This window comes from Muntiacus reevesi, chromosome 6 (assembly GCF_963930625.1).
Source record: "Muntiacus reevesi chromosome 6, mMunRee1.1, whole genome shotgun sequence".
In the NCBI taxonomy this organism is placed as follows: Eukaryota; Metazoa; Chordata; class Mammalia; order Artiodactyla; family Cervidae; genus Muntiacus; species Muntiacus reevesi.
This window is the reverse complement of record NC_089254.1, coordinates 72666771-72692223: the sequence shown is the minus strand read 5'-3', so window position 1 is coordinate 72692223 and position 25453 is coordinate 72666771. Positions and strand designations below refer to the sequence as shown.

At 54.7% G+C, this 25453-nt stretch overlaps 1 protein-coding gene, 1 long non-coding RNA gene and 1 other non-coding gene across 7 annotated transcripts; all 3 read right to left on the bottom strand.

The window, feature by feature from the left end:
* Positions 1 to 1236: 1236 nt before the first annotated feature.
* Positions 1237 to 17149, bottom strand: MYO1G (myosin IG). The gene is made up of 22 exons (XM_065938733.1): positions 16973 to 17149; positions 15298 to 15506; positions 15030 to 15123; positions 14065 to 14230; positions 13737 to 13790; positions 13010 to 13105; positions 12640 to 12759; positions 11289 to 11513; positions 11048 to 11193; positions 10230 to 10344; positions 9902 to 10072; positions 9627 to 9697; positions 8176 to 8250; positions 7858 to 7990; positions 6917 to 7083; positions 6309 to 6516; positions 4590 to 4813; positions 3869 to 4013; positions 3070 to 3174; positions 2615 to 2728; positions 1540 to 1694; positions 1237 to 1458 (listed from the first exon to the last, which is right to left on the bottom strand). Exons 1-22 carry the CDS (start codon positions 17065 to 17067, stop codon positions 1302 to 1304), a joined length of 3045 nt encoding a protein of 1014 aa, XP_065794805.1. The 5' UTR covers positions 17068 to 17149; the 3' UTR covers positions 1237 to 1301.
* A 2777-nt stretch (positions 17150 to 19926) lies between these two features.
* Positions 19927 to 22995, bottom strand: LOC136171012 (uncharacterized). 5 transcript variants are annotated; one of them, XR_010663735.1, is made up of 5 exons: positions 22863 to 22952; positions 22492 to 22540; positions 20942 to 21223; positions 20414 to 20536; positions 19927 to 20114 (listed from the first exon to the last, which is right to left on the bottom strand). It is a non-coding gene; the product is annotated as an uncharacterized lncRNA (long non-coding RNA). The 5 variants fall into 5 exon arrangements; XR_010663731.1 differs by having other exon boundaries at positions 20414 to 20533; XR_010663733.1 differs by having other exon boundaries at positions 20414 to 20533; positions 20942 to 22148; positions 22863 to 22950.
* Positions 21943 to 22074, bottom strand: LOC136171294 (small nucleolar RNA SNORA9). Its single transcript, XR_010663834.1, has one exon. It is a non-coding gene; the product is annotated as a small nucleolar RNA SNORA9 (small nucleolar RNA).
* Positions 22996 to 25453: the final 2458 nt, after the last annotated feature.

Here is a 25453-nt window from a genome sequence, read left to right as displayed (position 1 = left end):
GTGGTGGGGATAATTCTGGAAGTCCTATCTGATTAGGATTTGCCATCTTCCTAAGAGCAGTGAGAAGGGGGGCCTCAAACTAGGCAGCATTCTCCACAGACAACTGGTAGCCATGCGGAATGAGACCACAGTTTAGAATTTGAGAGAAGGTGGAAGTCCAGGGTGATGGCTGATAAGTGTGCTGATCTCAATGTGATTTAAAGGTGGAGACAGTTCGCCTTGATGGGGGCCCCAAATAATCAATGGAGGTGAAGGTAGGCTGCAGGATTATGGTGTGAGTCTTGGGGCAGGCGCCTGCCCTAAGACAAGAATACTGGAGGGAAGGAGCCAGCTTAGCCATCAGCACTGGGGAGAGACTCTGGAGTAGGCCATGTGGGGGCTTTGGGGGGGCCTCAAGTCTGGATTCCGAATCAAGCTGCTCTTTCAGGTCAGGAGCAGACACAGACTTGCATGGCAGGGAGGTTACCCCACCCACCTCCAGGAGAGGAGAGGTGTGACAAGGGGAAGCCTTAATAAGTTCTGAGCCCTTCCATGACACAGACAGAGTCCACAGCAAACAGAGGTCAACCTCTGTCTACACCAGCGGGTCACAATTAAGCAAGGATGCCCCCCAAATCAGAGTGGCCCAGGAAGAGGAAGGGAGCAGCTGTGAGAGCAGAGAGGCCACCCATCAAGAAAGGAGAAGGTCTGGGGCTGGAGAAGGGGTGGGAGGGGAGGGGCTCGGGGGGGAGGGGCTGGAGAGCTGGGACGAAGGGCTGGGGGGTAGGAGGGTGGGGAGGACCCAAGGGGTTGGGGAGGGGATCTGCTGGTCGGAGCAGGTAGAGGTGTATCCACTCTGACCTTCCCTGGGTTGGCTTCCTGGAGAAGCCCAGGCACAGGGATGCCCTCCCAGACTCTGGAAGGTCCTGGCTCCCAGCATCCCAGATGTAGGGTTCTCAGGGCCTGGGATGGCCACACTCAGCACCGACACAGACAGCAGCTGGGACAGTGTGTTCTCTGCCCAAGCCTTGCCCCAAGACAGTCCTGGGAGTCCCAAGCTTCCCCAGTGGCCCAGTAGGAACAATGGGCCTACAGGAGCGGGGGAAAGAGAAGGAGACAAGGCTGTAGGGACAGTCAGAAACCCAAGAGGGGCAGCCTCAGATGTAGGGGTCAGCAGAGGACATGGGTGACATTTGCCATGTTGGCGGCGGCTGGAGACTGTGTACCCATAGACACAAGCCACGCCCGTCACAGACTCAGCATCCTTTATTGCACAGTGAGACTGCGATCTGTCACTGGTGTCGGCGCAGGTGGAGAAACTCTCAGCAACTCGGCCACAGGAGGGTGAAGGCACCACGGCTGCAGCGGAAATCCGGCTCTGGCTGCTCTGATCTGGGCTCCACGGAGACCAGGCGCCGGGCCCCGCGCTGGGTCAGGGGGATGCAATCGGACACACGGACCTCCAGGGCCCGTCCCTCCCTGAAGGAAGGAGGTCAGGGTCAGGATGGGCCAGCTTCCTCAGAGAGGCAGCCACCGCCCTGCCCGTGCCCAGGGACTCACCCCTGGCAGTGCGCGGCCAGCACCCCCACCAGCTCCCCGATGCGGTTGTCCAGCGGCGGCTGGGAGCGGTGCAGACACACCACCAGATCGTCATAGCCCCGTGCATGCAGCACCACCAGCTGGTCCCGCCCGCTGGTCACGCTCAGCCCAGTCACCTGAAGGGGGCAGGGTCTCAGGGTCAAGGGTGCGGCTGGCCCTCCACCCCGGCCCTGCATTCTGGAGGGCCCCAGCATCCCAGGAACACAGGTCTGCCCTGGTGTCTTCCCCTTCCAGCACTCTCCTCTCTTCAGACAACCTCCTCTAGCTCCAGTCCTCCGTCCTCCCTGCAGACTCTACAGTCCTGCTGTCCCCTTGAGGTCCCCTTCCTCCCTTTCTGGTCCTGCCCATCAAGGAGAGGGTTGGGCAAGGTGCATCGCACAAGAGGACTTTTGCCGTGATGGAATATTCTAGATCTGCGAAGTCTAACATGGCACCATTGCTCACCTAGAGCTTTCTAGCACCTGAATGTGCTAGTGCGACTAAGAAGCTGAACTTTTGGTTTTCTTTCCTTGTCGTTTGCATTTAAATGATCACACTGGTAGTGGCCATGGTTCCAGATAGTCCCTCACCTTGGGAGTTATAAAGACCTCTAGTCTCAATTTCTGCCCTGGGTTGTCCCTTGCCCTGAGGGAGTATGAGCTGTGACTCCAGGGAGTAGGTGAGCCATAGAGCTGGGGAGAGGGGTGAAGGGAAGGGACGGGGTCCCATGGGTGGCAGCCACACAGTGCAGCCAGGACCATGTGGTCCAAGTAGGAAGGACCCCCAGGCAGGCTCAGGCGCAGATGTGGGGAAGCAGGGCCGTTTGGCTCTGCCCAAGAGTACAGCAGGAGGTGGGTGAGGAGGCTGAGCATGGAGTTTGAGGCCTTATACCCATGGGCAGGCTGTTCAGTGGCGGTTGAGGGGAAGCTGCCATCTTGAGCCGATGCTGAGTTCTAGATAGCTCTGGTCATCCCAGGGAGGCACGAGGGGAGGGGCCCAGCAGGACACTGGGCCCGCTGGAGCCTGGCGAATGCCTCTGCCCTCCCACAGGGCTCACCGCATCCAGGGGCACGGCCCGCATCACCCGGTACTGCCGGCCCGGCTCCAGCTTGTAGAGGTGCCGATCTGTGAGCAACAGTGCCCGGTCCCGGCTTTTGTTGAAGCGATTCACCTGCAGGACGGGTGATTTCAGGGTCACTGCCTGGCCCGGGGGGCTCCCCAGTAGGTGTGGCTGGAGGTCTCCCCTCTGTGAAGCCATTCTCTCACTAACTGGGTTGGAGCTGAAGTTTTTGAAATTCAAGAGTAGTTGTGGGGAATACTTCATAAGAGGGGCTGTTTTTTTTTTTTTTTTTTTAAGCTTCACTGTTACTAGTAGTGCTAACAACTTGGGAGTTTGTAAATTTTAGTAAAATCACACTTGTTTAAAAAAAAAAAAAAGAGTAGTTGTGAAACCTCTTAGCTGGGCCTGGGCCAGGGCTGTCATCAGCCAGCAGCCCTGAACCCACTGCTCACCTTTCGGACGTGGCTGGAGAAGAGCACGGCCCCAAAGCCGTCTTTCTCCCGAAGCGTCTTCAGTCGCTGAGCAAACAGGCCCGAGGCTGTGGGGTTGTCTGTGGCCTGGGGACAGTTGGGGGTTGCTTGGGGTGAGGTCGTGGGGCCATGTGTGATTGACCGCGACTCTTGAAGAATCCACACAGCTATCCTTGACCTCAGAAAACCTTATCAGGTCATGCATGAACCTCCCGGTGGGCCCAGCCACCACGCTGGGTTCCCTGAGGCCCGCCACACAGCCCTGCAGTCCTAAGGTTCTAGGCACACGTCTGAGTCCTTCACATCCACCCACCCACCCAGCTCCTCAGGCCAGGCCTGGACGGACACTGAGATGTAAGGGGCTGGGCGGGAACTGGCTTCTTCATGCTAAGCCATCCATTTAGGCCAACCTCACACCCCTGAGGCTTCAACCCCTGCAGAACTGGGGTAGCGGGCCACTCACAGCGCCCATAGTGGGCCAACGGGAGCCAGGGTGCCAGTCAGGGGGCTGTGCCTAACAAGGGGGTCTGTGCCTGAGAATGGGGGGCTGAGAACATAGGAAAGGGAGTGGGAGTAGGGTAGAGGAGGAGGCTCTCAGTAAAGCCTAGGTCAGCTTGTTCTGAGTGAAAACCCTTAAACTGTGGCGGGAAGGGGCAAGGACACGGGGACAGCCCACAGGACAGCCAGGCCCAGAGACAGGACAGCTAAGGTGGACACAGGCAAGGTCTCAGCCTGGAGCCCCTCCTTGGCAGCCGCCAGCCCCCGCAGCCCCAACACTTACCGACGACAAGTAGTCCCGGGCCCAGGCCCGCCGGCATCCCCAGTCCTGCCGTAGCTCCTGCAGGGCCGCCATGGCGGCCACCTTGGCCTTGATCTGAGCCATGTCCGAAGGGGGGATGTTCTTCACCAGCTGCCGGGCCCGCCACCTGGAGAGGGCCAGGTAGTCAGATGGACCGCTGTGAAGGCCTTAACCCTGCCCACTCCTGGTTCTGCTCCCCTTCCTGAGAACACACGTTAATGACTTCTCCCACCCTTTACCCAATAGGAGAAGGCCAAGGCCCTCAGCCTGGCACTGGCTGCCCTCTGTGTCCCAGCCCCCCTGGTCTCAATGGAAGGTGGCCTCTCCTGCTCTGAGTACACTGGTTGCCCTTCACACCTTGTCCTAAAGAACTCCTACTCAGCCTTCAAAGCCTGGCTCAGTGGCAGAGTTTCCCCCATTTCTAGCTTCAACCCACCACCCACCCTGCAGGGCCCTAGGAAGGAGATAAAGGCTTGCAAGCCCTCCAGATGTCCAGAATGGTGCTGGAGACATTAGGAATCTTCTAGCGGTTGTGTGGTGTAGGCTGTCAACTGATGCTCACAGCCCTCTGTCCTCCTGTTTATCCAGTGGGACTGTGTGTCTCTTGGTTGGCTCCGTGGGGTTCAGATGACCTGGTCCAGGTGTTCAATGGGCTCGAGCTGAGCAGAAAAGACCAATGGGTGTGGTGGCAGAGAGCAAGTACCTGGAGAAGAGGGCCTGGCAGACGTCCTGGAAGGGCTGCAGCACCGTGGGCGGTGGGGGCCAGACGAGGTCACGGCCATAGTGCGGGGGCTGCCGCGCGGCCTGGAATCGCCGCTGCAGCTCTGCCAGGTGAGCACGCACCTTGTGCCTCCGGAAGCAGCGCATGATGGTGTAGGTGGCCCTGAGTCGCCGGCAGCGCCTCCTGGCCAGCGTGCCCCGCCATGCCTGGGGGGCCAGTAGGAGGTAGTGCTCGGTTAGGCCATGCCAGGCCCCTCCTTCCTCACACGTGCTGCTGTGTTCCGCTTAGTCTCCCAGTTGAGCCCCACTTTTGCAACCCTATGGACCGCAGCCCTCCAAGCTCCTCTGTCCATGGGAATTCTCCAGGCAAGAATACTGGAGTGGGTTGCCATGCCCTTCTCCAGGGGATCTTCCCAACCCAGGGATCAAACCCAGGTCTCCCACATTGCAGGTGGATTCTTTACCGTCTGAGCCACCAGGGAAGCCCCTCCCTCATATGGAGAGACCCCAAATTGGAGGGGTACCCTGAGAATGTGACCATCAAACCAGACTGGAGACCCTACAAGGTAAGCAACCCAGTGAACTCACAGATTAAAACCTGACTCGAACAGACTGAGGACATGATTGGGGACATGTGGTTACTGACTGGACAGGACACAGGAAGTCAGTAACAACTTTCTAAATCCTATTTCTGGGATGGTGTGGTATTGTGTCATGTTCTTAAAAATAACCCCTGTGTATTAGAGGAGATATCAGAGGTAACAAAATGCAGTGTGTCATCATTCACTGGATTCTGGGTTTTTAAAAGACATAACGGGTCATAGTGGGACCCTTTCAGAAATTTGAATACAGCCTACATGTTAGATATTCAGCTATGTAGGTTATATTTTATCAGTATTAGTTTTCTTGAATGGGCTAGTGTCGGTATGATTATAAAGGGGAATGTCCTTGTTCTCAGGATACACGCCTGATGAAGGATTTAGGGGTCATTACTTTATGTGGCTAGGGAAAAAATACAAATATATGGGTATCTTTATGTGGATGTGGAGAGAGATAAAGACAGACAGACAGAGATGGGGTGGTGAGCAAGAACACATAACTGTAGTCATCCAGGTGAATGGTACATTGTACGAATCTTTCCAGTTTCTATATTGAAATGTTTAAAACGTTATGAGGAGAGGTGGGAGAGTCCTTATCCTTTGGAAAGGCATACTGAAGTGATTATAAACGAAATGATTCGATTCAAAATAACAGGAATGAAGGTGAGGTGTCTACACAAAACCACAGGGGTCATGAGGCAGGGCAGTCAGAGTGTGGGAATTTAGTACACCATTCTGCCTGATTTTCTCCAGGTTTGAAATATTTCAGGATAAATGGAAGAAAGGAAGGGAAAGGAAGGAAGTAAAGAAGCCAGATTCCTGATTATCTTGTTCTGAGCACCTGGACCTGAGGCTGGTGGCCACAGGACAGAGGTGACCTGAACAGAAATCCAAACGTTTTGCTTGTCAGTTTCAGTCTCCGTTTGTCACCTGTGAGCAGGGGACTTCTCCAGTACTTGGAACAGTGTCTGTGGTCCCCTCAGTGCACGCACGCCCCCACCTCGGGTGGTGCACACCCGTCTCTCCCCTACCCCCAAGTAATGCTCAGAGCGCTCTCCGGCCCCCCTCCACACCGGCCCTGGCAGGCGTCCAGCCGGCCGCACCTTCTGCAGCAGTAGCACGATGATGGGGATGAGACAGGCGCGGCTCTGCTCCAGCGTGACCAACGTCCGGGGTGAACGGATGAAGAGCTTGCTGTGACCAAAGGCCACGTCCCCCTGCAGCCCGTGCTGCTCCAGGAGAGCGCCCACGGCCGCCTTATCGGAGCCCAGCAGGTGATTCGGCCACGTGTACTCACAGGTCATCTTGTACCTGTCACGGCAGGACCGGGCTGTGGGCTGTGGGCCCTGGGGAGGGGTGTGGAGCTAAACCCCCATCCTCCTCCCCTCTCCTCCCCCTGACCCTCTCCCCCTGACCCTCTCCCCCTCCCCCCTCCTCCTTCCCACCCTTTCCCCCAAGCCACTCCCACTCCAACGCCAGCTCCCTGCCACGCCCACATCCCTCCGTGCCACGCCCACCTCAGTCCACCCTGCCCAGCCCCACCCCTTGTGTCACGCGAGGGGCCTCCAAGACTGGCAGTATCCCCGGGTCAGCAGCAGCTTGCAGGCTTCCGCACTGACGTCTGAAAAGCGCTCGTTGCTTTGGGCACCCCCTGCCGGCTTGATGGAACTTCTCAAGGACCAGTTCCCCGCCACGGGAGAAGGGGCTGTACCTGAGCAGGAATCGAGGATAGGGCTGGCGCGAAGCGAAGCCTGCCCTGCGGACCCTCACGTTCTCCAGCAGCCCCAGGTATGCGACCTGGTGGCGACAGTGGCCCTCGTCCAGCTTCCCAGCCACCTTGTCCTCATTGGGCTTGATGCAGCGGACGTAGAAGGGCTCCTGTGGGGACAAAAGACGCTCGGAGAGGCCAGTGTCACAGCCCTACAGTTACCGGCCAGGGGCAGCGAGGAGCTCAGGCCTGTCTCTGTCCCTCCCACGCTGCCATCCATAGAACAGAGGCTCTCTCAGGGGGATGGGGAGGCCAGGGGGCCAAGGGCAAGCAGAAGGGCCAGGCCAGCCAGGAGGAGAGTGGGGATGAGGGCATGGTGGGCAGAATGGGACCTGGGAGCTCCAGTGCTGGGTGTGGGCAGGGTGCTGGCCCACATTCAGGTTCTGACAGTGCAGCAGAGCCCCTCAGCCCTTCCTCTTGCCTTCCCAGGTGCCCTGCAGAGTGTCTGGACATTCCACTGTTAGGCTGGCCCTGGCATCCTCCTGCTGCCCTCTCTGACTTTGAGCCCCAATCTCTGCAAGATGTGAGTGCCACTTTCTTGTCTTGGTGGCTCCAGCTTCCAGAAAGCTAATCCTGGCTCCAGGCAGGACAAGGGCTGGGCCAATTCAAGTTCTGGGTGAGGTCTCCCCTGGCCCATCCCTGAGAAGCACTGGGGCCAGGGGAAGGCTACAAGCATCTTGTGTTTACTCAAGCCTTGGCTCGGCCCAGGGCATCTTAACCTGAGCAGTGGCAGGTCCCTTCCTGCTGGAGGAGGTATGGCTCACAGCAGACAGTAAAGGAACACCCCCTCATGATGCGCGGATGCAGTGGGGGACCCAACGTGACATCCAGGCACAGACAGAAGGATCTGGAAGGATCCAGACTCAAGGTGGAGGGGGCCATACCTTGGAGGCCAGGTTTTCCACCAGGGCCACCATGGAGTTCTTGAAGAGTGTGCCGGCCGTCAGGGGGCGCTTGGTCACCTCTGTGATGTCCTGTTGCCCATCTGGCCACATGGCCCGCAGGGTGGGATCCGTGCTGTGGACACAGGCCGCATGCCCAGATGCCCTCCAGGAGGATAGCCCCACCCCAGCTCGGCCACGTGTAAACTTCATGACCTTGGGCTGTGAGGGTCAGACGGAGTGTCTGAAGGCCCTTCCAGCCAGAGTGCCTGGGCCTTCACCGTCTGGTGCCCACACCTGTGCCCAGAGAGCCCCCCTCACCTGTTGTATAGCAGCCGCTTGAAGTCCTGGAAGAGGAAGTCTCTGTTCTTATCAATGAAGCCCTCCACAGAGTACCTGGGGGAGGGCCGGGGGAGGACCAGTGAGGAGACCAGGGGCTTCTGACCCCCCTAGCCTGCCCCTCCCCCTCCCTCCACCTGGTCAGCCTCCTTTCCTTTCTCCTCACATGCTCCTCTTCCTTCCCCTCTCCTGCCTGCTTTCCCTCTCGTCATATAAGACCTCTTCCCTCAGAAGTTTCTCTCTTGAAAGATGAGTTGCGTTATGCCCACGGAGACAAATGTCACATCACTGAATCCTGGCTTTAGCACATACATGCTGTGTGACCTGGGACAAGTGACTTAAACTCTCTGTGCCTCAGTAGACATCACACCCTCAGAACAGTGCCTACTGAGTTTCCATAAATAAATGTCAGCGATTGCAGTGACAACCAGGAACTCCTGAGTCATTGGTCTGTTTGGCTCCTTGGCCTGGAGAACCTCAGATTCATCATTCTACCCTTTGCTAGAAAGCTCAGTGCCAAAATCTTGGCTTCACTTGCAGTTCCTAGAAAGTCTCAGGGCCATAGGATCTGACTTCTGGCAGCTTCGTCTTTTTGATTCTATTTCTTCTCCTCATGAAGGATACGTGGGACACTTGTGCCTCTCTCTGTGAGTCACCTCAGATCCAATTCCGGGTGAGGTGTGTGACAGGGGAATTAATAATAATCATGGCCACTTCTGGAAGACACTAGGGACTTTGATGCTCAGTGTGTGGCCTGAGGACTGGCCATGTCCACCTGGCCTGGGAGCTCATTAGAAACACATCATCTGGCCTCTCTGCTCCTCCTTGCTGACAAAGGGTGACAAGAAATGGCCCCAGGGCTTCCCTGATGGCTCAGTGATAAAGAATCTGCCTGCCAATGCAGGGGACATGGGTTTAGTCCCTGGTCTGGGAAGATCTGCCGCAGAGCAACTAAACCTGTGCTGCACAACTGTTGAACCTGGGAGCCGCAGCTACTGAAGCCTGTGAACCCTAGAGCCTGTGCTCTGCAACAAGAGAAGCCACCACAATGAGAAGCCCACGCACCGAAACTAGAGAGTATCCCCTGCTCTCTGCAACCAGAGAAACGTCCACACAGCAATGAAAATCCAGCACAGCCAATAAATAAAGAAATAAATAATTTTTTTTTAAGTAAAAGAACTGGTGCTGGGCTCAGAACAGAGGTCCCACCCTAGCTGCACCTCGGAATCTCCAGCCCCTCTACCAGAAATTGGCTTTTTCTTTTTTAAAGCTGCCCAGAAGATTCTAGGATGCAGCCAGGGCTAAGATCACTATCTTAAAAGCCCCACTTGACACTTCTCATTTGTGAATCTGGTGAAGAGCATATTTCCAGTGTCTTAAAAAGGGGAGGGACGGTGGGGGGGAAAACCAGACGCCCAGTGGGGGGCCCTTACGTGACATCCCCTGCATAGTGCTTGATCCGGAAGTCTCGGCCAAACTCCATGGTCTTGTCTGTGGGGCAGAGCTATGGATGGGGACAGCCAAGGTCAAGACCTAGAAGGTGTGTGTGGGGGGGATCTGGGGGAGAAGGGGGAGACAGCCCTGCAGAGGAGGCTGAGTCACGACCAAGACCCCCCCACCCACCCCAAGACAGGCAGTGTGGCACTGTGGGGCGCCTGCCAGTGCCGGGACCAGCTGGAGGGGCACAGGGTGGGGGCCGCAGGGGCACCTGGCGGCTGGTATAGTGGGGGTGGTGGCGGTGGTGTGTGTCCAGCGTCTGCAGGAAGATCCGGTCGGTGATGGGGCCCGCGGTGCTGCAGGCTTCATCCAGCACGGCCAGGATGCCCCGGTGGGGCCGCTCCACCAGGTCCACGATGGTGGCGTTGTTGAAGTACTCCACCTGTGGCAGGCAAGCAGGGCAGCTCCCGAGCCCCGTCCGCCAGCCTCCTGCCCGCGTTCCTGCCCGACGTCCACATCTCGCAGCCCCGTACCACCCCTCCCCCTGCCCCCACCCCCAACCCCAGGACCCGAGGGTGCAGGGAGGGCCGGGCACCCACGGTCTGCCAGGCGATGCCCTCCCGCTCGTATTCCTCCTGCTCCTGCTTCAAGATGAGCTGGATGAAGAGCTGCTGTAGCTTCTCATTACAGTAATTGATGCAGAACTGCTCGAAGCTGGGGGAGGGGTGGGTGGAAGGGCCAGTTCAGAGTTATGCTTCGACCACCCACTCTAAGGCTTTGGCTCGGAGGAGAGTGAGTGCAACCAGTAGCAGCTGTTCTGTGCTGTGCTTAGTCGCTCAGTCGTGTCTGACTCTTTGTGACCCCATGGACTGTAGCCCGCCAGGCTCCTCTGTCCATGGAATTCTCCAGGCAAGCATATTGGAGTGGGTTGCTATGCTCTCCTCCAGGGGATATTCCCAACCTAGGGATCAAACCTAGGTCTTCCACATTGGAGGAGGATTCTTTACCATCTGAGCCACCAGGGAAGCCCAATGAATAACAAGATTCCCCCCAAATAGATGCCCTGAAGATTGCCTGAGGGGTCTGGAGCCAGGTACCCCAAGTGGCCTCCCAGTAGGGGTTGCATCTCCCACTCTAGGCTTCTCTTTTACCTGGTCGCTACCCCCCAGCCCACCCAGCACACACACCCTGAAGTGGATTGGGGAGTCCCTGTGAGGGGAAGTAAGCCAAGATCTTGCCATCCCAGGCACCAGTGGGTGGTGGCACGGCTGAAGCAGGCTTGAAGACATGAGCCTGGGGGCCAAGGACCAACCATGATGGACACTGGGCATCCTGTTCCTCTGCCCAGCCGAGCTCCTCAGGACTAAGAGTTATGGCAGGGGGTCAGAGTGTGGGATGTGGTGGCGCGGCTACCCACCTATTGACAGGGAACACCTCAAAGCCATAGATGTCCAGCACACCAATGACCGTGTCCTTGCCGTCACGCCGTGGGTCCCGGTTCCGAGGTTCCATGACACGATTGATCCGGTCCACCACCCACTCAAATAGTCGCTGGTACACTGCCTGGGGAGAGGCAAAGAGCCAGCTGCTTCTGATTGCCTCTGGTCTTGTTTCCTCTGGGAAGGCCTCCGGGGTTCTTCACCCACCCCCTAGAATACCTTGGCACAGGCGTCCCGGGCATAGCTGGCCTCGGCCGCAGTATGGCCTTTCTCAATGACCTCCCTGCCTCCAGAGGCCACAGTGCGAGCTAGTAGGCAGCGCAGCACTAGCTCCCGGGGTGTGGCCGTCAGCTCAGCCACGTGGTCCACCAGCCCTTCCTCAGTCACCGCTAGGCGCCCCTGCTCCAGGCTGTCCTCCTCCAGCTCCACGAACTCAATGTTTCCCTGGTGATGGTAAACCGTCAAGAGTCAGGCTCTGTGTCTCAGAGGAGCCTGTACACTTATGTCCAGGGAAGGGAAGGCAAGGGCATGGGGAGCGGCTCCTGGAGCACACCCGAGCCTTCCCCAAGGCTTCCCACCGGGAATGTCATGTGAGTGGTCCCACCGTGTCCTCCTGTAGCTCCTTATGTGCTGCCCACACCTCATGTTTCCTCAGAGAGAGCAGAGGCTCAGAGTCACCGAGTAACCTGCCCAAAGTCACTCAACTCTTAGGTGACAGAAGCAAGAGCCAGGTCTGCATGTTTGTTGTCGGTCGCTAAGTTGTGTCTGACTCTTTGCAACGCCATGGACATGCATGCCAGGCTTCCCTGCCCTTCTCCATCTCCCAGAGTTTACTCAAACTCATGTCCATTGAGTCGATGATGCCATCCAACTATCTCATCCTCTGTTGTCCCCTTCTCCTCCTGCCCTCAGTCTTTCCCAGCATCAGGGTCTTTTCCAATGAGTTGGCTCTTTGCATCAAGTGGCCAAAGTATTGGAGCTTCAGCTTCAACATTAGTGCTTCCAATGAAAATTCAGAGTTGATTTCCTTTAGGATTGATTGGTTTGATCTCCTTGCAGTCCAAGGCACTCTCAAGACCAGCAGTTCAGTTTGAAAGCATCAGTTTTTTGGTGCTTAGCTTTCTTTATGATTCAACTCTCACATCTGTATGTGGCTACTGGAAAAACCATAGCTTTGACTAGACAGACCTTTGTCGGCAAAGTGGTATCTCTGCTTTTTAGTATGCTGTCTAGGTTTGTCATAGCTTTTCTTTCAAGGAGCAAGCATCTTTTAATTTCATGGCTGTAGTCACTGTCTGCAGTAATTTTGGAGCTCAAGAAAATAAAAATCTGCCACTGTTTCCATTTTACTGAGCCCAAACTGCCCTTACCTGCTAAGTACAGGCTAATCTACCAGACATGGACCAGGCATATTATGGGAACCCATAATAGAAACAGTTTGGGTTTCAGCAGAGGGCGGAGTGGGCCAGTTATGCCGCTGGGTTGTTAGAGGTCAGTCTTCCCCTGCAGGGGAGGTGCCCAGCCAGGCACCACTTGGGTAAATGGCCGCAGTGCCCACAGGCAGGCTCACCAGGTGCAGTATAGCAGCCAGGATTCGGTGCACAGAGGCCACCTCCTCAGGACTGAAGCCGATCACCTGCATGGCCTCTGTCACCGCCTGGTGGTGGCTCTTCTCGTCGATGTCCAGGACCTGGGGGAGAAAGGGCTCAGCACACCACTGCCACACTGAACCTCAACTCCTCTGCCCCAGTGCACTTGCTCGCCATTGCACCCTTTCCCCACGCTGAGCTCTGATTCCTCCAACTGAAAGCCTGCTGAATCAGGCCCCACCAGTCCCACTGAGCCACTCACACCACCCTGGGCCCAGCTGAAGCCACTGGTCACCAGCCCCAGAGTCCTGGGACTAGGAGTGAGAGCCTGGGCTCCCTGCCCCCACTCACATTGAGCCCCGCACCCTGGCGGGTGAAATTATACAGTGCAGGGTTTCTCTGCAGGTGCAGTTCTTGCAGCTCCTTGTCCTCACAGCCCCGCAGCACCTGGAGGACCCAGACATCCCTCTGTTAGGCTCCTGAGCTCCAAAAGACTCCCCCCGCATACACCCTACCTGCAAACAGATGGCGTCCTTCAACCACTGCTGACCCAACAAATGCATGATATGAGTCAGCATGGTGATGGTGTGGACAGTGCCTGAGCCCAGGGAGAACCCACTTCTAGGTCAGACATGGTGTAGATCCTGAATAAGTCTGATGAGAACCCACTCGATGTGGTGTAGACACCACTAGAATCCAGGGAGATCCCATTTTGGTGTCAGACACTGTGTAGAAACTGCCTGTGTCCTGGGAGGACCTACTTCAGTGATCAGACATCTGTAGATATGGCCAGTGTCCAGGCACCCACTTTGTTGAGTCAGAAATGATGTAGATACCACCTCCAAGTCCCAGGAGGTCCCACCTTAGTGGATCAGACATGGTGTTAACATCACCTGAGTTCTCAGTGGGTCTCACCCAGTGTAGACACTACCAGTGCCCAGAAACCACCTCAGTGTCAGACACAGTGTAGACACTGCCCTGCCCAGGTCCAGGGAGACCCCGCGTCAGGGTCAGATGATGTACACACACTGCCATATCCAGAGAATTCCCAGCCCAGTAGGGGTGGGGGACGGCTCACCTGGTAGAAAGCATGGAAGTTCCTTTCGCCTACGTGCTGCTTAAGGACCCGAGACTGTGGAGAAAGGAAGAGCTGGACTCATGCCTGGGACTGGCCCCATCCCAGGGACCTGTCCCAGAGCCCCCAGGACAGGGCAGGTCGGGGGTGGTGGTGGACCTGGCTATGGAGGGAGCCCTGCCCTGTGAACCTGAGACATCAGAGAAGGTATGTTCCTGCCTCCAGGGCGCCAGGGCTGGGAGAGTCAGCAGGGTGGGACAGCTCTGCCCGGTCCCCCTGAGGGAGGCCAGTTTGCAGCCTGCCTGCCTGGGGTCTTGGTAGCAGGGCCCACCTTCTCCAGCAGGTAGCTGTGGATGTGTCCCCCCACGGGGTCTCCTTTGAAGTCAAAGTTGATGTCCATGTACTTGCCAAAGCGGCTAGAGTTGTGGTTGCGGTTGGTGCGAGCGTTGCCGAAGGCCTCCAGCACGCATGTGGACTTGAGCAGCACGTCCTTGACCCTGCGTGGGGTGGATAGGTGGAGGGGCCAGGACTATAACTTGAAAACCTTGCACTCGGGACTGTGTCCCCGTCCAGGATCACTGCCTGAGGCTTCCCAATCACAGGAGGAGAGAGAGTCTGAGGGCCCGGTCTCACCCTGCACTGCCCCTTGCAGGTGCTTGACTCTGAGATGCTGGGAAAGGCACCTGCCAGGCACTCATGCTGGGTCTCCTGGAAAGCCTTGAGCCTTGAAAGGCGTTGGCCCTGCCTTCCCAGACCAAAGCTGTAGCCCAGTGAGGAGCTGGATCTGGACACTTGGTGCTGTCAGGCATGTATGCTTGGGAATTTCCATTGTTGTTGCCACCCCAGTCCTACCCCGAACCCCACCTTACCCCACCTTAACGGGAAGAGGCAGAGCTCTCACACAGGAAGCTGCTCCCACAGATCCCTGTTGGTGAGCTGCTGGCAGGTAGATGGGTCCTGCTTTCTGGGTTTCTGGCCCAGCCCTGACACTGGCCTGGCATCCAGGGCTTTTCTTACGGGCAGCCAACCTCTCTGCTTCCGTTGGGTCCCCGTGAGGGGCCAGTACCTGTCTGTTGGCCCTCTACACCTCCTCCCTCTCCCGTCCCTAGGGGAAGGGCACCCCCATGCTGGGCCTCGCCTCTCCTTGGGTAGAGAGGTCCTAGATGAGGGTCACTTGGCATCTTACTGACAGCCTGTGAACTTGGCTGCAGCTGGGCTCCACTGTGTTTCTTGTCCTCCATCAGGCACAAGACACAGGCCAGCCCTTCCCTACCACCCCCGCCTCACTGCCCTCACCTCTCCACCTCGGCCCTCTGGCTTGGGTTGGTAACGGCTGCGATGTATTGCATGATGTGCTTACTGGCTTCTGTCTTCCCTGCCCCACTCTCTCCTGCCAACAACAGATGGACAGTCAGAATTTTTGGCTGCTCCCCCTTAGCCAGCTCCCTGTGCCCACCCGTACTCCCAGGCACTCCAACCACCACACCATCATTGACAAATGAGAACACCGGGACCCAGGAAGGCTGTGAGCCTGCACCTGGGCCCCCGAATGCTAGGCAGGTACCTGAAATAACAATGCAGGTGTCCCTGGACCGCCGCTTCATCGCCCTGTAGGCGGCGTTGGCCACAGCGTACAGGTGGGGTGGCCTCTCATAGAGCTCGCGGCCCTGGTACCTGGCGATGGCTTCCGGCCCGTACAGGGGCAGCTCCTCGTAGGGGTTCACGGACACCAGCACCTCACCGATGTATGTGTAGATGCGGCCTTTCTTGAACCTGGCACAGGCAGGGCAGGGCCTCTGTTCAGGGCCAAGGGGACACACACCTAGGTCCCGGGGCATTGGGCCCAGGTGGGAAGCCTTGGGGCCCTGGCCCACCCTCAGGGCTGAGGGCAGAGAAGCGCATGGCGGGGAAGTGGTGGGGTTGACTTGAGTCTGCCGGTGCCGTCTTGCTGGGAGCCTCACCCACACACAAGGTAGTGTTGGGATCCAAGCTGCTCTCCACGGGGTGGAGTCACAGGAATCCTGACTCTCGGTTTTATCAAGGGACTGACTTGCCCAAGGCCACACTGGGCCAGGCAGAACCGGCAGCTTAGGCGATGGGGTTGAGCTTGGGGAGGGGATGGGGGTGGGAGGAGGAGGGAGGGAGTTGTTTCCGTCTCAAGACCTGGGCGGGGACCGAGAAGCAGAAGCAGGACCCGCCCAGCCCCACCCAGCCGGCAGGGACTGGGAGGCACTGGGAGGGTGCCTGGGGCAGCAGTGCCGCCAGCCTCCCCCTGCACTTCCTCAGACCTCTCGACCCTCGACGTGAACCGAGTCACCCACGAGGGTGCCTGTGTCTCCTGACCTTTCTGCCCTGGGAGGAGCCCTAGCCCGCCTGCTCCCCGTGGTGTCTGGGACCCGCCCTGCCCCTGACTGCCGGTCCCGGGTTCCCCTTCCTCCACTGCTTCGGACACAGGAGTTCTCCGGCTTGGTTCCCTGCATACCCAGGACCTGCTGGAGACAGACTCTCCATCTGCAAGCTGTGCGGCCCTGGGTTCAGGGTCCCAGTGTTAATATGGTGATGGTAGTACCTATCTCAGAAGCTGGTTTGTAATCTGCTTAGTTCTGTGCCTCATACAACAGAGAAGCTCATTTCCGGTCTGACTCTCCATCCCACAACCCTGGCCTTGACTCAGGGCCGGTGGTGTCTGACTTCAACCATCTGGGCTCAGAGGGACCTGTCCCTAGGCTCTGCACAGGGGGTTACCATCGGCTCCTCGTGGCTGTCCAGGGATGAAGCCAGCTCCTGCTGCCACCCCTTGTCACCACCAGCTCCTCCCTGCCCTCTGCCGTCCGGCAAATAGGGCCCCGTGTCACCTCTGCCAGCCACACCCTGAAGCACCCCACATGTCCCCTTGAGAGTGTCATCTCAATTTGCCCACCTGCACCCCAGGGAGCTACCTCACCACTTCCCTTTGAGCCCCCAGGGCTCAGCACAGCCTCACTAAGAAGATGCAGCGGCCACTCGGTCCAGATGCCTGGCACCTGCCTGCCCCTGCCAAGAGGAAGGCTCAGGAGATACCTGGGCTCTATGGGAGGCACGGACCTGGGGAGCTTGCTCTAGCACTGGCTGACTGTCCTGGCCCTGAGAGGACAGTCCTCCCAGCCCCGACATCTCCCTGCGGTCACCCAGATGGTGGGCTGATGGAGACCAGTTGGGGATGGGGACGGGAAGAAGGGGAGCCCATGCCCTGGGTCTACCTGAGTTTCAGATTCTCCATGAAGTCTTCCATGGTCACCTGGTCCAAAAGCACAAAGTCGGGCTTGCCGCACTCAGGGCCTTCATCGTCCTCCATCCTGCCGGCGCGGGAAGCACCCAGGCCAGGTTGCCCCAACCTTCCTGTGCAGAGCGGCTGAGGGGAGGGGTGCTCTCGCACAGGCCCAGCCCTCCCTGCCCGCAGCCTCCCTGCCTGCCGCCCCAGCAGTGTGGTGAAGTAGGAAGTGGGTTCTTCTGGCTCCGGGAAGGGGTTGCCCTCCCCGCTTGCTGTCCCCTCCCAAGGGGCTCTGACCCCTGCTTCCTGGTTCCCTCCCCTCCGGGCGTGCCTAACGGTTGAGGTTGAGGCGGTCAAGGAAACTCCGACCCTCTGTGATCTCACCCTCACCCCAAGCAGAGGAGCCTCTGCAGTCCCCGGCCCTACTGGTCACTTGTGGGACACTGAGGAGAGATTTCTTGATGTGGTCCTGGCTACAAAACTCTTGTGTGTCCGTCAACTCTCAGACCTCAGCATTAGATGGATTTTAGGGTAGGCACATTGTGCCTTGAGAAAAAGTCAAAGAATGCTGTGATACCCAGGCCTTTGGGGCAGAAACCTAGGCAGTAATCCTTCAACGTGTGTGAGACCACGCCAGGATAAATGACAAATGACAAAGCCAGCTTCACCACATACCCCACCACGACCAGGGGCCTGATGTTTTGGGTTCATCATGCTGATACTCAGTCTTCCAGGCTTCTGGATGCTTCCTGGGAGGGTCCTGTGTCCTTGAGGCCCACCTGCCTGTCCCTCTAGTAGTAAGGACAGGAACTGCTCCAGGCCCCCCATCCCACCTCGGTCCTCACCTCACAGAGGTGTGGCCTCACTTTGCTGTATAGACCACGCAGCACCTTTAGAAGTGGCCAGACTGGCCAGCTCAGATTTTGACCACATGGCGTCTGGATTAGGGTTGGGGAGGGGACAGTTCTCATCTCTCCCCTCACACGGGGAGGACAATGTTTCCCAAATTTCAGTCATCTCTCTATTACCTTTGGGATTCTGTACTCAAAAAACTAGTTTATTTTGAAATATTGTTTGATATGCAAGGCTTTTTTCTCTTCAAATACCTTAAAATGACTCAATAGACATGAGTTTGAGTAGACTCCAGGAGATAGTGAAGGACAGGGAAGCCTGGTATGCTGCAGTCCCTGGAGTCGCACAGTCAGACATGACTTAGTGACTGAATTAACAACATCAAAATTGTAAAGTGTTAATTTTCAAATGCCTGAAAAAACCAAACCTCGCGTTATTACACACCACTGTTCTGAGGGAACCCTTCTGTTAGGATCAGGCTTTGGTTCCACCCCGTGCCAGGCCTGGAGCTCCTTTTGAGCAAAGTCTCCTCAGGTTTTATCCTCCCAGTCTTAAAAACACCCTCTTCATCCCCTGCCTCTTGGGCTGGTGCTTTTGAAGGGTTTTCCAAACTGAAGTTCAGGAGTATCTGGGGAGTTCTCACAGAGCCTCAAGGTTTCACTTCCCCAAGCTTTGGGCCTCCCCAACCTCCTGGGCCAGGGTTTACATTAAATTAACATGCATAAAAAATGATATGGTTGTTCCAGTGAAACGAGACACTGAAACCTGAACTTGATAAAATTTTCATGTCACAGAATAGTTTTCCCATGTAAAGATGTCAAGATTGTTCTTAGGTTGGGGATTGGCCTGTGGGTGGAGCTTGCCAGATCCTACTGCTGTGACCCTGAACTGCAATCATGATTACAGTCTCCACTCTGAGAACTCACAAAAGGGCTTCTCACTCAGTACCTCGTTTATCTCACGAGGCTAATGACAGCACACCAAAACTCCTTTCCCCTCCTGAATCTGGCTGGACCTCCGGGTCTGCTGGCCCCTGCCTCTTCTCAGGCAGGGAAAGTGGCAGCCCTATTTGCCACTTCCCTGGGGAAGAGTGTGACAAGCTGGGGCAGTTGACTAGGTAACAAGTGGGTGAGGAAGGACAGCTGGGAGGGGCTCCTGGGGGCTGAGGGTTAACAGTTTCACTGGTTATCTAGGTCAATTTCAGGATGCTGCCCTCTATCCAGTCCCTTCAATGACCCCCACTCTGGCTCCCCTTACTGATGCCATTGACCTATGTAGCAGGACTCCAGTTCCTATTTCTTAGCTCTCCTACACAGCTGTACCCATTTTAGGATTTGCTTTTGCTTTTGCCTTGTCTCAGAGCACACACTAGTTTTGAGTTAGTTGCAGGGAAAGGTCCATCCAAGGGCCCTGGAACCGCCCACATCCGCAAAGGCCACATGACCCAGTCTGAGGGTGCTTGTGAGGAGCTGCTACCTCTCACCAGGGAGGATGTCAGCAGGCTTTCCCCTGGTGTGTGGTTCTGAGGTGTGAGGCTTTCTGCCTCTGCCCCCCTCAGGATGTAGCTGCAGTGACTCAGGGTGAAGGAACCTTTGGGTACTTTTCCATTCATGACATCAGTAACAAACTGAACGTAAACGTGGCTTACTTAACTTTTTCTGGCTCAATCAGCCTTGGCCTAACCTGCTGACATTCCTTGAAGAGATCACCAAAAACAAGCTAAATAGGCTTCAATTATAAAATAGTTTATGAGATGAAAAAGATCTTGAGGATGGAGCAACTCATCCTAAAATTATCAATCCACATGCTGGGGTCTCAATACTTCGGTGTGTAACCAAGTCTGACCCACACTGGTGTAGAGAACAAGAGCCAGAGAACCCTGTTAAGTCAGTGGAACCCACTCTGGGATCTCAAGGTACAGCTCTTGATGACAGGTCCTAGTGCTCTATCAATCACTCTGCAGTCTCAAAAGCAATGGGAATGCGAGACACCTCAGGGGCTCCCCAAACTTGGCTGAAACTCCTTCAGGAAGGGCAGGGCCCTCCTCTTTGTATCTAACACACAAAAAAGAGAAACAGAGGCTGGGCGGAATTACAAATTTTAAACTGTTTTATTAAACATCGCTTTTTATTCAGGAGATGTCAGAGGGGCCTGGGTCCCAATGTATAGTGAAGATCCTGGTTCTGGAAGCAGACAATATGGCATCCAAACCTGGGGTCAGAGGAGGTCAGTCAGATGTGCACATGTCAGCTGGGCCAAGAACCAGAAATTCCTGACTCCTGGAAGGGGAACAAGTGAGGATTTAGACTTCTTCAGAAAACTGGTGCAAAGGCCTGGGTTCAAATTCTGCTGCACCTTCACCAGGTGCATCAATGTGGGCAAGCTACCACCACAGTTCCCATTTTTTCATCTGTTAAAACAAGTTGGAAACAGCATGGAGGCCTGTTGTAAAAAATAAAGTGATATAAGGATATAGGCAGGGATTGTTAAATTAAGTGGATGGTTTTGAACCTCTTGGCAGGGAGACCTACAGCAAATGAACAGAAATGATCTGCTAGGGCAGACCCGGCATACTTACCACTTCGGATTCCCTGGAAGAATCTATCATCCATGGAAGGAATCACCTCTCAAGTCTCTTCTAGTTCTCTCATCCTGGGATGTCTGCTGCTGAAGCTGGAGCAGGAACACAGTGCAGAGCCTGCTGGGTTGGGGGGCAGTGCCTGTCAGGAACTGTGAAGGATCTGATATACCCACAACCAAAAGCAGGTGACAAAGTAGCCTGTCAGTTACACGGATGCTGGTAGGAGTTGCTTATTCACCACAGCAACATCTAGAGCGTCGGTGTTCTCCAACCAGCCCCATTTCCCACAGGTGACACAGGGGAGCCAGAAGGCACCTGTACATGCAGTGGGCTGCATCACAAAAAAGGCTCTCTGAGCACAGGAAAGCCAAGCCCTTTACGTCGGACAGAAAGTGTGCCTGCTCTCTGCTCTGGAGGCACTACGTCAAATGTCCCAAGGCTGGTTGTTACTTGAGTATCTTTGAAAATAAAGTCAAAAGGCAGCTAGAATCTCACTCTTGAGGACCGCAGAGACATGAGACTCACCTAGAAGTGCCTCAGACAGCAACTTCAGGAGACGGGCGTGTTCAACGCTTGCACTGAAGAGACGGATCCAAATTTGCTAGAAGCTTTGACCTTCAGGGGAGAAGGTGTGGTGTGATCCCTCTGTCCAAGAGCACAGGAGCTCTGCTATGACCGTGCTGGCCGCTCTCTCCATCCTGGTGTATCTGTGCCTGGACCCAACAGCCCTTACACCAATGGCATTTCCCTCCAATCCAAACTTCCTATCCATTTCTGGATTTCATTCCTCTCTCCCTGTCTGGAATTCTGTGAAAAGAGAAGACCACAGGATTGGAGAGGCCTGACTTGCCATTTTCTGGCTAGGAAAGCCGGGCACACAATTCTGACCACGACTCCTTCATCTGCATTGGACCTAAGGCTACCTTATGGTGGTCCTCAAAGATTTAAATAGGATTAACAATTGAGTTGGGCACAAAACATAGTTCAACCAACATTTGTGCCCTCCTAGCCCACGAGGTCTTCCTTTACAATCAATGCATACTGACCTCACCCTCTGTAAGTTCCATGGGCACCCAGCACTGTTGCAGAACTTAGCCTTTGGTTCTATCTTGTTTACCAGCTAATAGTAACACCCTGTATGTCAGTCCCTCAGGGCAGGGCCTATTCCCATTCTTTCTTTCTACTCTATAGAAAGAGTTGCTGGTCTGACTCCACCTTTAGCACTCCCTCTGAGCTTCATTTTCTTCTGTGAGAGTTTTGTTGGAAAGATAGAATAAAATTTTCAAAGAGCCTGGAACACACCTAAACACCCAAAGTCCAAAACAATTTCTGCAAAGATATCAATGTTCTCTAATCTGCATGTTTCAATATAGTAGTCGCTTGCCAAATGTGGCTACAAGCACCTAAAATGTAGGTAGTGTGAAGGAAAAACTGAGTTTTAAATGTAACCATATGTGTCGAGTGGTCACATCAAACAGTACAGGTCTGTGTGCTGCCCAGAATAACAGATAGGGAAGGGAACAAGCAACTGTCTGAAATTTCTATAACCTTGCTCTGGATGGAGCAGGGCAAGGCCTCAAACCGTTTCAAAATTTTCTTGCAAGCACTGTAGGAATGCACAGGGTCACCGCAGACCCAAGCACGCTGGAGGCTTGCGGCCCACATTCCTCCAAGTTCCTAAAGCTCTGGGTAGACAGCAGTACTTTCACTAAGCACCAGCCTGCACCAGAACCTGGAAGAGATCATGAGGTTGAATTAGGCCTACTTGGATTTCCACGGACACAAATAAGACCCACAGTAGGGAAGAACAGAGGAGGGACAACAATCTTTTCTGGCTCAGAGAGTGAGGGAAACGGTCCTGGGGAGGCAACCTGACAGAACAGGATAAACTTTAACTTCATTTCTTACAAGCCTATAAATATCCTCACCATCACATCACTAAACAAAATAGCTCTGTCTTCCATATTCCCGGTATTTTTCTTTTTTTACTATTCAGAGAATACTTAGGAACTGCAGACCAAAAACGGGGACCCACTTCTGGGAGCGGGGAGCTGGGCCGGGGTAGCGTCACTTACCAGCACATCTTACAGGAGCTCTGCTGCGGAGCAGCCGAGGGTCGTCCACCTGGCGGGAGCACACGGTCAGCTAGAGGGAAGTCTCGTATCGCCTCCCTAGTTCTCGTCCCTTGGGAGGTCATACCCAAAACCCTATTCCTCCCGGAGCCGCGCGCCAAGCCCGCACGTATACTCCGAACAAGACTCGGAGAAGATCGGTTAGAGTCCCCCTGCAACCGCGGGATCGAACCGCCAGGGCCGAACACCCGGAATGCGCACCGGACCGACGGGCCCAAGCGCGGGAAAACTTGGGGAGAGCGCGCCAGCTCCCACTGGGTCCAGCGCCCGGCAAGTCACACCCTGGCAGGGCCTCCAGCCTCCACGATCCTCACCTGTACTTAGCAGGTCGCAGGCACCACCTGGGACCCTCGATGGCAGTGGATGGTAACAACATCCAGGAGCACCCTCACCACCGCAATCACACATGCCTGCAGTCGCGCACATTCTACTTGCGTCACCACGCTTCCCGCCGGCAGTGGTACGTGCATCACGTGACCCGCGGACCCGTGCGGCGCCAGGAGATGGCGTCACGAGAGCGCCGGGGCGAGGCGGGGTATGCTTTAGCTGTTCCTTACGGCTGTGTTGAGCAGTGGCTGGGAGGCACACCGCCTTACTGCTACCTCGGGGCGGGGACTGAAGGAAGCGGCCTTCCTAAAGGAACAGGAGTACCGGAGCCGACGGGGAGAGGGGCGCGGGCAGGCTGGTGCAGGCCAAAGGCAGCACACAACTCAAGATTATGTTTCAAAGGACCTGGGAACCCTCTTTCTGAAATATTGTCAAGGGACCGAAACTCTGATCTCCTTGTGTCTTGGAAGGTTAAGAGCCCACTTGTCGCCTGACTTCAAATTGCATAACCTGCCTAGGGTAACGGGTTATGTGCTCTTAGCTATATAGAAGAGTAGGATTTCTATGTTTGCATTTTTCTTCATTGTGATGCGCATCACTTTCTGGTTTAATACTTATCCGATAATAAAATTGTTTTCTTTCTCTTCTAACTTTGTGGAGAGGTTCTCTGAGTTGAGAGGAAATTTTGTTTTTTGTGTGTGTATTTTTTGACTGTACTGCGCAGCTTGTGGGATCCTAGTTCCTCCACCAGGGACTGAACCCCAGGCCACAGCAGTGAAAGCACGTGAGTCCTAACCACTGGACTGCCGGAGAATTCAGCAAGTATTTCTGCCACACAGGCTGAAGAAAAGCACATTGGAAATTACTGAGACTAGCAAGGGCGTGGCTTGTTGGAGATACAGTAAGTACTAATGGGGTTTTAAGAGTCTTTTACATAAGGAGATACATGAGAACTACATACTCAAGTCTTGAACATCAGGCTAGGAAAGCAAGAACTTGGTTCTGTAAAGAAAAGCAAGCAATACTGAAAACTCATATTTTATGTATGTCTGCATGCTAAGTAGGTTCAGTTATGTCTGGCTTTTTTCAACCCCATGGACTGCAGCCCACCAGGCTCCTCTGTCCATGGGATTCTCCAGGCAAGAGTACTGGAGTGGGTTGCCATGCCCACCTCCAGGGGATCCTCCCAACGCAGGGTTCAAACCAGTGTCTCTTACAGCCCCTGCATTGGCAGGGGGGGTTGGGGGAGTTGGGGGGTGGGGGTGAATCTTTACTGCTAAAGTTACCTGGGAAGCCCTTTTTTATGTATAGTACCTAGTAAATATATTCAATTTGACTTGGAGAATTTTGAGCATTACTTTGCTAGCGTGTGAGATGAGTGCAATTGTGCAGTAGTTTGAGCATTCTTTGACATTGCCTTTCTTTGGGATTGGAATGAAAACCCTGACCTTTTCCAGGCCTGTGGCCACTGCTGAGTTTTCCAAATTTGCTGGCATATTGAGTGCAGCTTTCACAGCATCAACTTTTAGAATCTGAAATAGCTCAACTGGAATTCCATCACCTCCACTAGCTTTGTTCATAGTGATGCTTCGTAAGGCCCACTTGATTTCACATTCCAGGATGTCTGACTCTAGGTGAGTGATCACACCATTGTGATTATCTGGGTCATGAGATCTTTTTTGTATAGTTCTTCTGTGTATTCTTGCCACCTCTTCTTAGTATCTTCTGCTTCTGTTAAGTCCATAACATTTCTGTCCTTTATTGTGGCCATCTTTGCATGAAATGTTCCCTTGGTAGCTCTAATTTTCTTGAAGAGATCTCTAGTCTTTCTTTTCCTCTATTTCTTTGCATTGATCACTGAGGAAGGCTATCTTATCTCTCCTTGCTATTCTTTGGAACTCTGCATTCAAATAGGTATATCTTTCCTTTTCTTCTTTGCTTTTAGCTTCTTTTCTCAGCTATTTGTAAGGCCTCTTCAGACAACCATTTTGCCTTTTTGCATTACTTTTTCTTGGGGATGGTCTTGATCACTGCCTCCTGTACAATGTCACAAACCTCTATCCATAGTTCTTTAGGCACTCTATTTATCAGATCTAATCCCTTGAATCTATTTGACACATCCACATCCACTGTATAATCACAAGGGATTTGATTTAGGTCATACCTGAATGGTCTAGTGCTTTTCCCAACTTTCTTCAATTTGTCTAAATTTGGCAATAAGGAGATCATGATCTGAGCCACAGTCAGCTCCCAGTTTTGAGCAAATGCTCAAAATTCTCCAAGCCAGGCTTCAACAGTATGTGAACTGTGAACTTCCAGATGTTCAAACTGGATTTAGAAAAGGCAGAGGAACCAGAGATCAAATTGCCAACATCTGTTGGATCATCAAAAAAGTAAGAGAGTTCCAGAAAAACATCTACTTCTGCTTTATTGATGACACCAAAGCCTTTGACTGTGTGGATCACAACAAACTGGAAAATTCTTAAAGAGATGGGAATTACAGACCACCTTACCTGCCTCCTGAGAAATCTGTATGCAGGTCAAGAAGCAACAGTTGGAACTGGACATGGAACAAAAG

Coding starts and splice junctions, on each gene's coding strand:
- MYO1G (XM_065938733.1), bottom strand. CDS start 17,067: ATGGAGGACGATGAAGGCCCTGAGTGCGGCAAGCCCGACTTTGTGCTT. Junction 10,345..11,047: donor GAGGTGTTCCCTGTCAATAG/GTGGGTAGCCGC, acceptor CCCCTCCCCCAG/CTTCGAGCAGTTCTGCATCA. Junction 4,014..4,589: donor TGCCAGGCCCTCTTCTCCAG/GTACTTGCTCTC, acceptor GGCCCTCTCCAG/GTGGCGGGCCCGGCAGCTGG.